This window comes from Manis pentadactyla, chromosome 4 (genome assembly GCF_030020395.1).
Source record: "Manis pentadactyla isolate mManPen7 chromosome 4, mManPen7.hap1, whole genome shotgun sequence".
In the NCBI taxonomy this organism is placed as follows: domain Eukaryota; kingdom Metazoa; phylum Chordata; class Mammalia; order Pholidota; family Manidae; genus Manis; species Manis pentadactyla.
This window is the reverse complement of record NC_080022.1, coordinates 172,757,401-172,772,630: the sequence shown is the minus strand read 5'-3', so window position 1 is coordinate 172,772,630 and position 15,230 is coordinate 172,757,401. Positions and strand designations below refer to the sequence as shown.

Below are 15,230 nucleotides of genomic sequence, written 5' to 3'. Positions count from 1 at the left end.
GGCTGCGGGGGGGCCTATGCAGGGGCAAGCAGGCAGCCTTAGGGAAGGGATGCAGCTAGCAGGGCTCCAGTCTGCAAAGGGTCTACCTTGAAAGGAGGTGAGAGAACATACTGAAGAGGAAACTTCAAGCTAACTGCCAGCTGCCGCTGGAAGGCAAGGGACAGGGGGCACAGGGCAGGATGGGTGGACTGACAGGGCATTTACCAAATGGGGTAGAGTTGTCCCCAAGCAGGTATTTTGTACAGTCAGTGTTCTGCTTTCCAAGAGACCACCTTGACTCCCAGAAGCTTTAGGGAAGGGATGAGCAGACAGAGTCCTCAGCTAGAGCTGCAGGCTCAACTAGACCAGGGCTTACCCAGCAATCATATTTATACTCCCTCCCAGGGGACTGGGTAGGTATTTTGCATGGCTGGCCCCCAGGGTTATGCCCCTACCCTAGGAAACTACATGGGCATCTATGCCCAGGAAAATGGCAAGCCTTGTTCCAAGCATTTTCCAAATCTTCACAAAACATTCGACCTCTGACACATCCTAGCCCGCCTGCAATCTGATCCCTGGATAGCCGAGAGCCAGACCACAGGTACCTGCGTAGGTAGGCATATAGTTTCTACCTTCCACTTCAAAGCTTAGGACCCACACCTACGTATCTAGAGGCAGACTCCCCATACAGACACACACAGACACCCACACCCAAGTGCCAAGCCACTGCCAGGAGGGGCCAAGCAGGCATGGGTCCAGCAGGCCCCTCCCTAGAGGAAGCATCTTGTGGTGCCGGCCTGGTAGGGAGGCTGTGCCAGAAAGGCCTGATGCTGCCAACAGGTCCCTGGGAGGAAGAGAGGCAGTGGCCCAGCTCTGGGGACCCCACCCCCCACCAGGAGCCTTTAAAAAAGTCCCTGCCGAGAAGGTGGCAGGGCTGGGGATCTCAAGCCCAAATGACCCAGAGTAACGCCCCTTCATCCTCACAAGATGGGAATAAACCAAGGTCAGGGGGAAGGAGAGGTATACAGAAGTTGGAGCTAAGGTAGCGCCCAACACCCCAGCTGCCAACCTCTGCCTAACTCTATCATAGCTGCATCAAGACTCCTCCCCGAGTGTCTGATTCCCAGGGGACTCCTGACTGGAAACTTGCAGAAATCACTGTACTGGACCCTCTGAACCTCCAGAACCCAGCCAGAGCAGCTGGGGCAGACTTTATTCTTGTGGACACTCTGGCTATGGCTTCTTCCCCTGCCCAGACCTGGGGAGCGGGCAACCTGGAGGCAGGTCACTGACCCACTTTGTCCCCTCTGACCAAGGTGCCCATGAGGCCAGGACCCTCCAGTACTCCACAGTCCCCAGCAGTTGATGCTGACCCTGCTGGAGGCCAAAAGGACTCAGAGATACAGCAGAGTACAGCTGGAAGGCATGGCAGAAGGACATGTTCCAGACCAGGGAGGGCAAGGAAGCCCACCTCAGTGAGCACACCTCCCCTGACCACCTTCTCAACAAAGCCCTCCAGAAAGATCTAAGTAGGACCCCATGTGGGTAAGGCTCAGACCCAGGGACAAGAATGCCCAATGGCAGAGGGCAGGCAGGGATACCAAAGCACTTACCTGACACAGGGATGCCGTGTAGAGGGGTCCGAGGCAGGATTTCCAAGGATGGTTCCCGGCCTGACATCCCATCTGCTGAGAAACAGGATTCCGTCTCATAGATGGTCTGCAGCATCTCCACGAGCCCCTGAGCCTTGGGCACCAGCAGCATGCCAGGGAGGGGGCCGCCGAAGGCGGGAGTCGGCCAGAGGGAAGGTGGTTGGGCAGGGCCCTCACTGCTCAGGGGCTCCCTCAGGCCACTGCTGCTGAGACCCGTGCTGCGGGAAGGCACCTCATCGGCCTGGGCCCTCCTGGCGGCGGGAGGAACCAGGAGGCCCTGGAGCTATAGGCCCAGCTCTCCTCTAGAGGGGCATCCAACCACCAGCTTTTCCCCAGCTCCAGGAGCCGGTACGGCTGAGTACTCAGGGGACAGGAAGGGGAGCTCAGCAGGCAGGCGGGCTCTCTGTGTTCCCTCCCAGCCCTGGTGACAGCTCTGGGCCTGGCTCCCTGCTCCTCCTTCCCGAATGAGCCGCCGGCAGCTGGCAGAAGACTGAAATAGCAGTTGGGGGAGGGCCCTGTCTATAAATAGGTGGAGCATGCTCAGGGAGCCGCCGGCCGGCTGCCAGCCCTGGCGGAGGCCCCGTGGGGGGGGGGGGGGGGCGTGTTCCACCCCAGGAGGAAGCGCCAGGCGGGGGGATGGGAACAAGGGAGGGCCTGCCCTTAGGGCCAAGGCCACAGAGCCCGGTGGCCAGGGACTGGGCTGAGGAAGGGCACAGGCCGGAGTACCCAAGTGTCTGGGAGCAGCTCTGGTGCTCTTCTTGGCAGGCGAGGGGCTGGATTCCATCCTCTATCTTCCCTGTCACCATCCACAGCAGGTAAAGGAACTGGAAGGGTCCGGGAGAGGGCAGCAGACAGGGCCACCTGGCCTAATTCTGCATCTTCCCTAGAGTCCTTCTAACAGCCGATGGGAATTTATTTAACATCTGTTCTCCTCCAGAGCTGCCCCCTCAACCAGGAGACCCCTGAGCAGCAGCTAAAGGCAGCACCCTTCTACCCCTCAGGGATACTACCTCCAAGAGCAGCTCAGCTTTCTTCCAGGAGGGCAGGGAGGCTCTTCCTGCAGAGGCCTCACCCCTGCCCAGGGAAGGGGACCCGGAGCACCTGCCCATTCTCAGAGCACAGGTTAGCTTTTCCCTGGCAATGTGCCAGATGCAATGCTAAGACCAGCACATACATCACCTCATTTATTCTGCATGGTAACCTCAGGAGATACGGGCAGATAGGGAAACCGAGGCACAGAGAGATGAAGTCACTCACCCTAGGTCTGCTTAAACGATAGGGCTGGGATGTCCGAGGCTCAAGTCTGAGCTCTAACCACCACAGCCCACTGCCTCCTACACAAGGGAGGACATGAAACTGCCTCAGGGTTTTTGTTAACAAGTACATTGACACCCCCCCACACTCCCACCCAGGACCCTGGCAGAGCAGCCCATTCCTGGGGCCACTGGGACTTGGTGCTGGTACACCATCAGGATGGTGATGCCCACCTACCCTTCCCACAGAGGCGACTATCCCTTCTCCTCAGGTTGTGCATCCCACTGGTACGGAGATCCCACTTGGCCCCCCGACCTCACTGGAGCCTTTTAATAGACTGGCTATTCCTGGGTCTGTGTCCCCCTCCCCCTTCCTGATGTCACAGTTTCTATTTTGGAGGCCCCTCCTGGCCCCTCCTTGCCCCCAACTCCAGGCACGGAGCCAGGGACACCTGTCCTCTCCCTGGACTAGATGACCTCACCCTCCTCTGTTGGAAGGAGCTGGCCAACCAAGGACACACTGGCTGTTGCTCCTGGAGCCCATCTTGCTAGCCAGCAACAGTAAAGGGACCTCCTGCCCTCAGGTGTGGGGAACACATGGATAGGGCACGTGGCAGAGGTGTGCTTTTCCAGGTCCTAGACTGGCTGGCAGGATGTAGACTGGCAGTGGCAGGGTAGAGGAGAACAGGACCTAAACAAGGATCTGGAGCCTTGACTTCTTGGCCAGGGAAGACTGCAGCAAAATGATGGTGGAGCAGTGCTTTCCCACAAGGGTCTAGAGTTGGTAGACACCTTAGAATAGATCTGGAGACCTTGTTCACTAAGCCCTGCTTCGACCTCATCTTGGCCAACCAAGCTCTCTCAAGAAGGAAAGGGTAGGGAAAGTCAAGGTACCCCTTAGTGGGATGACAGGCAGCAGACTCAGGAGAGCCCAGAAAGCCAGAGGCAGGAGCCCCTCCCAGCCCAGGACTCCACCCACCCACGCTGGGAGCAACCGGAAGGGCTGGCTAGCCCTGTCCTGGCTCTCTCTGCCTGCCCCAGGCACAGGAGAGTATGCTAGGGAGCCCTGTTCTGGAGGAGAGGAAGACATCAGCTTCAGTGAGTCAAAAGCAGGGCTCCCAGAACCTGGAGCAGCCAGAAACCTAAGAAAAGAGAATTCTGAGCTTAGGAAAGGTGGGAGAACCCAGAGGTGACCCAAGCCAGGGGCTTAGAGCAGTTCCCATCACTGTTAGGCATTCGAAGCAGTATAAAGTAGGAAGTAAAGTGTCAGACACAACTAATCTATCCTCAAGCACTTCCCAGAATCCTCCAGGGAAGTAAAAGAGGAGGCCTTTAACTTGGGGACAAGTGTCTTTTTTACTTCTGAGATTCAAGTTACACAATAAGGTCTTCCCAGTGTCTAACTTCAACCCTTCCTGCTTTATAGCCTCTTTCTTCATGGTTCATTTCTCTTCTCCCTCCCCACCCACCTGGCTCTCCCATGTCACCCCAAACCTTACAAAGCTCCCATCAAGCATGGGGTACCTGAGTCTCATTTGAAGCCAGCACCATCCCCTACAGACTGCAATGGCTGTGTTCCCTCGGAAGCTTGGCTCAAGCCTCCTGACCCTCCAAATCTGGAGGAGGGGAAGAGTCTAATGCCAGCTCTTCGAGTTCCTCCAGGTTCCATTTCCTGGGCCCAAAAGGCTGGGGTGGGGCCCTGACCAAAATGAAGAAAGCCAGGTCTGTTTGCTGCACAGTAAAAAAGCCATAGGCTGGCCCAGGAGCAGCCCAGACAGAGTGCAGGGCGCCAGCTGCCCTGGAGTACAGAGACAGCAGGCCTGCCTGCCTTCCAGTTCTCTACTGCCCTTTGAGCCCAGTCATGCTGGAGCCCATCGGCATCACCTGGGAGCTGCCGTGTGCCAGGTCCCATGCTCACTGGTGGTTCATCCCTCTCCTTTGAAAGCAAGTCCAGGAAAAAGGTGAACATCTACTTTGGCACCTCCCACATCCCCTGAGGGTTGACCTTGCTTCCTCCGACTATCCCATTCTAGGCCTTCAATCCCTTTGGAATGAGGGAGCAGGGAAGGATGAGGAGGGTGGAGCAGATTCTGATCTACAGTAGGCACAGAGGTGCACCTGGGGGCATCTAGGTGGGAAGGGATGCCAGGAGCCCACTTCCCAGACCCCATACCCACGCGAATGACACTGACCCACTTTCTCTTTCTCAAGGCTGACTGCCCGCCTTCCCCGGGGGCTCAGAGGCAGAGCCTGAGCCTGAGGCTTGGAGGCAGGACGCCGAGGTTCCTTTTGCTCCACCCCACACCCATGCCCCAGTTTCTCTGGTCACCCAGAAAGGAGGGGATGTTATTCTCCCTCCCTCTCCCTCCTGGGGAAAGGAAGGAGAGAAAGTGTGGAGCATGCTGGGAGGCGCTAGGCGGGCAGGTGTTGTCATGAAGCTTGTCTCCCCTCCCATGCTGGGAGTAAGGAACCTGGCCACCTCCTTCTGGGCCTGTCGCCGCCTAGACCAGCTCACATGGTGGGCGTCACTCACCCTCTCCTCTGCTCCCAGGGCAGCTCCTCTAACCTGGCCAGCTGAGCCCAGGCAGGAGGGGACTCTGTCAGTCTTTCAGTCCCATGGAGGGGAGCAGAAATGATCAGTTCCAGAAAACTAAAGAAAGCCTCACTCCTCAACCCCCCTTTTGCCTAAAGAGAAGCCAGATGCAGAGAGCGGCCTCCTCAGGGAAGCCCCATCAATGGCCTCTGCCTCTAACTCCCAGGACTGCAAAAGAGGCAAATCAGGTCAAGGGCTGGCATTCAGCCCAGCCCAGAGGCAAGTCTATCAGCTCCCACTCTCCGGGGAGGGGAGTGAGCCCCAGAAGTAAATCACTCCAAGTCTCTGCCTGCCACCCCCTACCTGGGACATGTTTCCTTACTAACTTGTTTGCTATGAGGGCAGGGATAGACCATCTACCATTTTTCCCAAGCTCAGGATCAGCACATTGGGGATACTAAGCAAAGATTTGCTGAACAGGAAAGCTCCTGTCCTGAGAGAAATGGAGAGGAACCAGGAACAGTGCTGTTCTGTGCCCTAAGGAGAGAGGAGCAAGTCTTCGGGGATTGGGGAGGGGGTGGGAGGTGATCAGGGGTGAGGGCACCCAGGCCCCGGGGACTAACCATTTTCATCATCCCACTTCTATCCCCACCCGGTGGCTCCGTGCTCTTCCCTGGGGCTTCCTGTAGGGCATCCACGGAGGACACCTGCATGCCCCAGCTACACAACTCATGGTTTCATTTTACTTCCATGGAGTCGAAAGGCATGTGCTTTCCAGGCTTCTGCCATGTACCAAGCACCCCACTCCCAGCCCAGATGCTACCCTGAACTCTAGGAATAGCAGGCGCAGGGCAGCTGCCTCTCCCTGGCCCAGGGCAGTTCTAACTCCACGTACCACAGGCAGTCCCAGAGCCCCAGGAAGGCTTTGAGAGAAGGGCCTCAGGGGGATGCCCCCAAGCAATGATCCCAACTCGGAGGCCTCGCCACAGTCCCAAATGAAGTTCCCAGTCTCTGGCCCCCTCCTACTCTCCCTCCTTCCCAAACTCCCTCCTTCCCAAACTCACGTAGACAGCATCTCCCCCTGCTGGGGGGAGCTGGAAAGTCAGCCAGGAGGCAAGGCCAATGCCACAGGCCCGACTCAGGAAGCCCCTCCTGGCTGGCTCCGCAGCCACTCCCAGGCAGCCTGCCTCCTGTGCTGGCGGACACCCCAAGCTACCGCCACACTCCTGCCAGCACTGACAGCACTGGCTGCAAGGGGAACTGGGACCACAAGACCTATGAAAAGCAACCCAGTGCCTTCTCATATTCAAAATTGAGGATTTTAGCTTTTTACTATAAGAGAATGAAACTCCAAAGCTAGGACGGGTCCTTCCCAAGCCACCAACAGCTGCCTCTGGGCTGCTTCCGTTCACTGGGCCAAGGGTCAGACCCCAGTGTGACTGGAGGTGGCTCCTGGTCAGGTCAGTGCAGCAGCTCAGAGGAGAGGAGCAGTAGGCAGCACTGCCAGGCACGACCTGCCCTGCCAGGGGCAGTGTCCAGCTGAGACGGGCAGGGGACTGATGAGAACCCACCAACCCTCCCCCCCCTTTCCCTTTGCCAGACTAGCCTGAGGAGGAAGCAGGAAGGCAGAACTTGACAGCCACCCCTCCAGTACCAAGGGCACACAGACTTCTCCGTGTCTAACACCTTGCACAACTCCCACAGGTTAAATGAAAGGAAGGGCAGAGGCAGGAGGATCTGGGGAAGAACCGCAACCGCTGCAGGTGGGGGTTCAACAGGCAAAGCTCACTTGGTACGTCTCAGGAGCCCAGCTTCTACAGCTGGCACTCTACTCTGCCTACAGCCCATGCTCTGGAAATGGCGTGCTACAAAGGGAGAGGGGAGGGGGCGCAGCCCTGACCAAAATAAACGGCACAAGCCCAGATAATCCCACCAGCTCCCAGCTTCCCTGAGTCTGCCGGAGCCCCTAGGACCCCAGGCAGGGTCTCTCTCACATATCACCAGTGCTGGGACCCCACAACAGAAAGCGTCTGGTCCAGCCAATTGACCGTGGGGGAGAGAAGGCCTGGATCCCTCTGTGATGCTGATGCTGCTTCTGTACCATCCTTCAAGCAGGGTCTCGACTCTAAGCCCAAAAGAAGGAAAAATATCCTTCTATCCCTCTGGAAAAAGATGTGGGGTCCAAGATGGGTGAAACTGAGCAAGAAGGACTCTGACGCTTTAAGACTATGCAGAAGGAGACAGCCAAGGAGAGAAGGCAGTTATTACTCTGACCACTCAGACCCACAACCCTCCTGCAAGAAGTCTGGAGGGTCTGGCCCAGGGCACGTAGACACATCCTCATGGGCATACACCCAGACCCACCCAGCACAACGCTACCTGGGGTCCCACCCATGGACTATTTCTGGCAGCACTAGATAGGCTCCTAGGAGCAGAGGGAAACAGGAAATCTTAGTGTAAGATACCCCAAATTAGGAATCCACGATGTCCAGGGCTCAAGAGAAGGGACAGTCTACCTAGACTCAAAGGAGACAGCCAAGACTCCTCTGCCAACATGTCACTGCACCCCCGACTCCAATATCACACACCCCAACATGGGCTAAGGTCACAGGCCCTGCAAACCTCCACTAAGAAAAAATGTACAGAATGCAGAGAAACACTCCACAGGGAAGAGAAGCTGCCACCACAGAATGGAAGCTGAACATTCATGTGCTGTAGGGAATTCCTTCCAACATCATCCCTGGACCACCCAGTGAGATTCAGGGATACACAGCCCCCCTCAGGCCTGCCTGTCTTGGTGAACAGGGCAGGACAGAGCTGGAATGAAGGCCCCCAAGGTGAGAGGGCAGGCATGGGGACAGAGTTGGACCCATGTCTCCCAGGGCCAGGCTAGACCATTGACCCATTAATTCCCAGCTCTACTCCATGGTCAACTTCGGGTTTGTCTCTGTCCTTTTCTCCACACCTGACGCTTCATTTCTACACAGCTGCGACCCTAAAAGTCAGCTGGTTTGGGCTGGAAACCCACACAGCCAATTGTGGCCAAAGCCACCCCAGGGTGCACATCTCCAGCCTCGCAGCTCTTACCCGACTTGGTGGGAGAGTTCATACCGGCTCTGGGGCTGCAGGAAGCTGGTGTTGGGGGCTGGGATGGGAGGGGGTGGAGCTGCAGTGATGTCAAGAGAGACAGCCGATAACAGACAGACGGACGGGACAGGAGCCCGGGGCCGCTGTGCCTCTAACGCCCATCCGAGGCCATCCTCCAGGGCGAGGCAGTCAGGCACTCATAACAGCATCCCTGGAGAGAGATGGAGCAGGGTTAGAGGCCCCCAACACAGGAATCTGAGAGTCAAAGAGACCTCGGAGCTTGCTTGTCAGTTTCCACCTGGAAAAGAGAAGGCGGTACACCTGCCTAGGGATACAAAGGGAATCAGCAGAACTGGACGAGACCCTGGTTTCTTGTCTTTCTAACTGGCAAGGCTGCCAGCACTCAAGGGAAGGGAAGTGGCTATAGCAGCCACACCTGAACAAACTCCTTTTCAGGCCAACAGTGTCCACTGCCAAGTGAGGAGACCTTGTAGACTCCCAAGGGTGCCTGATATGAGACTGAGTTGTGCTAAAGGAGAAAGAGCAGGGAGGTTTCTAAACTGTATCCATAGCAGTGGGAGATGCAGGGTGGATCTGGAGTCACTGGCAGTAGTTAGGAGAGAAACTGGTATCCCAGCCTCAGAAGACTGAGCTACGACTCTGAGAGTCATCTACTCTACTCTCTGACCCTTGAGCCTCTAATGCCCATCTGAGGCCATTCAACTCTGGAAATGTGATGTGCTTCTGTCTTGGTCTCTCCCATTCAACAATAGGTCAGGGAAAGAGAGTAACCACCCCTCCATAACCCATTTTGTTTCCACAGAAACATGGAAAGGCAAAGACACTTACCCATCCATATCCAGTGGCCCCCAGTCTAGGGACCAGGGCCCAAGAGTAGGGCTTTGTCTGTGCTGTACAGGTTGTGTCCTGCGCAAGCAGGTCTGAAATCTAGTCTGTGTTCTTCCTGCCAAGCCATGGGTCACCCAGGCTAAGTTCACCTAGAGTAAGGGACACCTTTCCCCAGTTTGTACAAAGGCACCAAAAGGCCCAGCAGTGGGCCTGTTGAGACCAATATTGCAACAGAGATGTCCCAGTATTACAGGATGAGTTTGCCAACCTGTCCCTACACCTCCAGCTCCCTACCTGCCTCTGCCCCACAGCTAGTCCTCAAACCCCAGACACTACGCATGCACCCACCTGGGCCCATCCCTAAACAGCCCATGATCCACCCCAGACATGATCTCATTTTCTTCCAAATGAAGGCAGGCCCTCCAATACCCCATAAAAATTAGGTAGCAGGAAGTGATCAGATGAAGCTGAGAAGAGCTGGATGCTTAAGTTCTAACTCTGCTCCTCCAGCCGGAAACAAGCAATCAGCTCTGCCTCCCCCCCCCACCTCACCTTCCTGGCAGGATTAATTCTCAGTAAGCCTTGCATTCTCATCAAGGATTCCCACGGGTGGGGTCCATTTGGAGTGGAGTAGCCAGGCAGTCAGCCACGGCACGGGCACAGACCCACACACACACACCCCATGCACACACTAAGAAGAACTCAAATCTTCTTAAGCCTGCTGCCCCCTGATCTCACCCACAGGATCTGGACTCTAGCTGGAGAAAGTGCACTCAGAGGGAAGGCAGGAGGAGGCAGAGTGAAGGGGCTAAATTGCTCTAGGCAGGCACAGGTGTGGGGCCAAGCTCAGGAATGCGGCAGGTGGGGCTGCTGGTGCCCCGGCAGGGCCTGCATGGGCAGGCAGCTCAGCCTGTGCCCACCCCAGGGCTGGCGCCCGGTCCCACTCACACCCTTTCCCGTGGACTGGAGAGCACAGGTTCAGAAATTCCTATGACTCCCAGCAGACTGAGTGGCCGAGCCCATCTTCTTGGTGAAAGACATCACAGCAGGGCACCCAGAAAGGATAGGGCCTCAATGGCACAAAAGCTAAGTTAAAATCCACCCTGAGCCCCCCCATCTCATGCCCCAGGGAGATGAGGAAGGCAGGAGCTCCTAGAACTCCCAGTGGGCTCCCACCCTGCAGGATGCAGCAGGACCCCTGGGCCCCTGCCCACCTGTGGGCAGTGTCTGCCAATATCCCCATCAGGCCTCCTGAGTGAAAAGGGAACTCCTCAGAAACAAAGCAGTATCCGATCAGAATAGGTGTCGATTCTTGTCTGGGGTGGGGCATGGAGGGCGAAAAAGGCCAGAGCTATGGTTAAAACCTGAGCTATTTGGTTCCTCCTCTGCAGGAGAAAGTCACTGCTGACTGTTTATATAACAGTGGACAGTCAGGGACCAATAGCTGTGTGGCTCCGGGATGACCAAACACTTGGATTCCAAACCAGTGAGCAGCCTGGCTTCCATGAAGTCGTAAGTAAGCAGACCCCAGGCCCTCCCCCTGCCCCTGTCAAGTCTCTCTTCCAGACAGACCTCTGTCCCACTCCAGGACCCATACCCACCTCAAGCCTGGATGGCAGGGCAAAGAATGAGGGAAACCAGCTGCCTCTCACCCTGCAAGTTCATGGCTAAGCCAGAGAAGATAGGGCAAACCCTAGGGGGACACTCCCCACCCCATTTATGAGCAATAAAAACTCTGTCAGAGGCTGGGAGGAGAAGGGCAGACAAGTGAGGGAGACATGAATCAATGTAATGCCCCAAAGGCCACAAGTTCACAATGCTGCCCTGCGGGGCAACTCCCTCAGAATTCCTGGGGTGTTGGGTGTCCCTTCGAGGGCCTCTCTGGAACCTTGGCTCCAGCACTACCAGGCAGGCCTCTCCCAACACACCAACTAGAGGCAGGCCCAAGTCCTAAGCACTGCGGCCAGAGTCCCCTCCCTAGTTACAAGTGGCCAGGTGAGCTCTCTGGACCAAATCTCATGAACCTGAGATTGCCCACCATCTGAGATGTACCCCGAAGACTTCATCTGAAAGCTACACTCCCAGACAATCCATCCCAGCGTACAAAGGACTTCTCATTTGGACGTCTCCTGACCATGGCCATAGCAGTCCACTTTTCCCAGCCTCCAACAGCTTCCATCACATGTATCTTCCCCAAACTGGGCCACCAGAAGCCCAGGATTGTAAGCCATGAGGGGAGGCCAACTTGGATGTCCAGACCCCAAACTAAGGGAAGCAGGACAACAGGGGAGAAAAAAAGGCACCAGGCTGACAAATTCATTTTTGCAATCGGCCCATTTCTGTTTGTCTGCTCAAACGCAGCTCCAGGCATCTGCACAAGCCAGATGGAGGAGGCTGCTATTTCTAGAAAAAAAAGGGGGGGGGGCGGTGATGAGAGGAGAGGGAGGTAGAAGGCGGAGGCAGAGGGCAGAAGACCAGGTCTGTTTGCCCTAAAACCTCAGGCAGATTGTTACCCCCTCCCCAGCACTAGGAGACAGGGTCCCCATTCAAGAAAGGGCTGGGGCAGGGGCTGGGGTGAGGTGGGATAGAGGAAAAGAACGGTAAGAGAAAGTTTAATTAGCCAAAGTCAGCTACAATAGGCCCCCTCAAAGGCTGCATCAGGTTTTCATTCATGAGCAACCGACAGTGCTCCAAAAATGCCAAGAGCCGCCCCCCTGGCAGTCTCTCCCCCACCCCCACCCCAACAGGAGCGCGTCCTCTAGCAGGCTGGCTGAGCCTGATGCCGTGTTCCAGACATCCCTCCTCAAAGGGATGTGAGTAGGAAGAATTAATTATTAAAGAGCAGCTGGTACTTTGGCACCGACTGCACTCCCCCCAATTCCTATAGCATGTCCGCCTCCCCCCTTATACAAAAACATAAAATATTCCCCCATCCCCAAGCCCCATTTCTAAACACACAGCTAAGACACCACCCCTAGGGAAGAGAAAGCAAACCTTTGTCTCCGCAGCTACTTGGAGTGGGTGGGGCATGAGATACTGCTGCCCCCAGACACCCCCAAATTACTTGATCCAGCCAGAGAGGATCTACTGGGAGGAAGGGAAGGCTTGCACAGAGTTAACTTGCCCTCCACCCTTGCCCCCAAGTTATTGCACCTGGTATCTGTCTCTCTGGCTCCCAGCATGCATACATTCCCAGGACACAGTAGGAATGCTGGGGGTGCACCCCTCTCAGATAGACCCCTGCCTGCCTTCTCAAGACACAGCCCAAATCCAAGTCCAGGTGGAGAAAGAGCAAGGAGAGGATTCAAGAAAAGGGGTAGGAGGCAAACCAAGATCTCCCCAAGCTTTGTGTTTAGGACTGAGAAGGAGAGAAGACTGGAATGAAGAAGCAGGCAGGCCCAACCAACATGGCTCACTCACCAGCCCCAGCCCAACCCAGCATCTCAACAGCCAGCATAGGCTGGGGTCGGGGTGGGGGTGGGGGACTTGGTGCCTGGAACTTGGACTGGGGACCCTCCTTCCCTACATCCTCTGAACCTGAAGATGCCCAGGGAAAGACCCAGACCCCGGTTCCAGTCCTTCAAGGTGGTCTGTATAGGAGTCCCTCTGCCAAGACTCCTGAGTCTCTCACCCCCTGCCTCCTATTGTTCCTATGACCTGGCCCCATCCACCCCTCCCAGCTGGGCCCTGAACCCAATCACCCCCGTCACCACCCCCAATCAAACAAAGCTAATTCCAGGCCCCAGAAGCACAGTGGTCACTGCCAGAGTTGGGTCCCTTGAGCCACCCCCCCCAAAGCAACTGCAGCTGCTACCCTTCCTCTTAAGAGGCACACCTCATCTCAGGAGGCCAACAGTGGCCACCTCCTCCCCCAAATAGGGCACCCCCACCTTCCCCTCTCCTCTCCCCACCGACCAGACTTCAGGATTAATTACTTATCACCCAGCCAGTTCACATCTTCCCCAGGGCCCCAGAGACAGCTAGGGAAGCAGCCTCCCCCAAGTTAAAAGGCACAGTGTCCCCGCCTCCGCCTCCGTAAGCTACAGACCCAGGATGAAAAAGGGCGGGGGAGAGGGGCAATCCACCCCAGACAAATGGGGGAGCTTTCATCTCCTAGCTCTTTCTGGCTCCAGGGTGTCAGACGGGAGAAGAGGGTGGGAACAAACCCAGTAACGCCTCAACGGGGAAGCGGTGAGACTAATGGGAGAAAGAAGTGAGGTGGGCCTGCAGGCCCCCTCTCCAGGCACGGAAGTCAAGGACACAAAATCAAAAACGCGTTCTTAGGTTTGGGTGTAAGCGCTATAGGGTGGGCAGCGCTCCTCACCTCAGGGTACCAAGAAAGGGAAGTCCCGCAAAGAGGGGTCTGCTTAGAATCCCGGCGCAGGGCTCAAATCGCTCTGCAACGCAACATGCGACCCCCGGGAGGAGGCAAACCAGACAGCTCCGGCCGATCTCCCGGCCATTTGGGGGTGCGGGTCTCGGGAAGGCCGGCCCCTCCCTTAACTGCAGGGAAGGCGCCCCTGCATGAGGGACGGGAAGGGGCGCGCGCTGCAACCCCGAAGCCCTGCTCCCGGACTGGCGATGCTCCCGTGGGGTCGCCAGCCAGCATCGGGCTCCGGGAGGAAGGAAGCTGAGCGCGGAGCGCGCGCGGGAGCGCAGGGCAGCGACGGCAGGAGGGGGCGCCACCTCGCGTCCCGGGGACCGAGAGGAAGCGGTATGGGGGTGTTGTGGCGCGCTCACCCCCTGCGGCTCGAGCTCCGGCTTCGCGGGCGGCGGCGGCAGCAGCGGCGGCGGCAGCAGCGGCAGCGCCTCCTCGACGGCTCCTCCATCTTTGCGGCGGCTCCTCCGGCTCTGCTCGCCGCCGCCACCAACAACAACATTCGGAGACGTCACTCCCGTCACGTGACCCGACCCAGAGCTAAAAATAGACCCAGACCCCCCCCAACAACCTGCCTCCCGCTTCAGCCAACACCAACCCCTCCCCTCCCTTTCGGCCCTCCCCCCGCTGGGCGGGGCCAGCAGCGCCACCGTGACAGTTTCTTAAAGGGCCGGTACCCAGCCTAGGATTGCGATGGGGAGTCGCGGGGAAGGCCAGGCGAGTTGTAGTAGAAACGCTCGATCTTCCTCCCTGCGCTTCCTCCACTTCCTTTCCAAACCATAGATGGTGCAGTCGCTGCCTACCTAAGCTTCTCCTCAACAAGCCTTCCCGCGGTGGAGGAGGCGAACTGGGGATGAATTCCTAGGAACTGGGAAGGCCGCGGAGGCCCCAGCTGAGGGGCCAGGCTGCGGGTGAATGGCTGGGACAGGTCTTGAACCTGCCAGCTCCGACCGCACACGTTGCATCCGTGCCAGGGAAAGAAAAGACTGAGAAAGGCCAAAGTATGGTTTCAACAGTCCAAGGACTTGAAAAGGAAGACTTCCTGACCCTGACTGTGGTGCCGTCCTCCTCTACAACTCTCAGGACACAATATGAGTATGTGTGATCAATAAACAGTTTGTCAATTACCCTGTAAGTCCTCTAACAAAAATTTACACTACGGAATAAACATCGCTGTGTTAAAAATGAGTATAGAAGGAAAGAGATTGTTTAAAGTGATGTGAAAAGTTCAAAACAACCTAAATATCCGTTAGAAGGGGATTGGCAAAGTAGCCCACATCCACCCAGTGGAATACCGTCCAGACATTAAAAACTATGCAAGTCTATATTGACCTGAAAATATGCTCATGATACATTGTTTTCTCAAAAATAGGGAATCAAACCAGTACTATAAAATTGTTCCTTTTTTGATAACAATGAACAAGATCCATAGGTCAGTACATATGTATATAAAAAAGTCTAGAAGAATATATGCCAAAATACTGACCTTTGATTTTTTT

At 56.4% G+C, this 15,230-nt stretch overlaps 1 protein-coding gene and 1 long non-coding RNA gene across 10 annotated transcripts in view; one reads left to right on the top strand and one right to left on the bottom strand.

Moving 5' to 3' along the window:
• The window catches only part of HDAC5 (histone deacetylase 5), a 33,951-nt gene extending 19,716 nt beyond the window's left edge, over nt 1-14,235 (bottom strand). For 2 of the 9 annotated variants that reach the window (XM_036883135.2, XM_036883142.2), the window contains exons 1-3: nt 14,094-14,235; nt 8,505-8,715; nt 1,593-1,667 (exon numbers count right to left, since the gene is read on the bottom strand). In XM_036883135.2, coding sequence (XP_036739030.2) covers nt 1,593-1,667; nt 8,505-8,526 — 97 coding nt within the window. In that variant the 5' untranslated portion in view covers nt 8,527-8,715; nt 14,094-14,235. Of the gene's footprint in view, nt 1-1,592; nt 1,993-2,888; nt 2,966-8,504; nt 8,716-14,093 lie in introns of those variants that run through there. The other 7 variants (XM_036883136.2, XM_036883143.2, XM_057501549.1 and 4 more) reach the window with 6 other exon arrangements.
• On the top strand, nt 2,163-14,636 carry LOC118911310 (uncharacterized). The gene is made up of 3 exons (XR_005024400.2): nt 2,163-2,446; nt 7,122-7,209; nt 14,515-14,636. It is a non-coding gene; the product is annotated as an uncharacterized LOC118911310 (long non-coding RNA).
• Nucleotides 14,637-15,230: the final 594 nt, after the last annotated feature.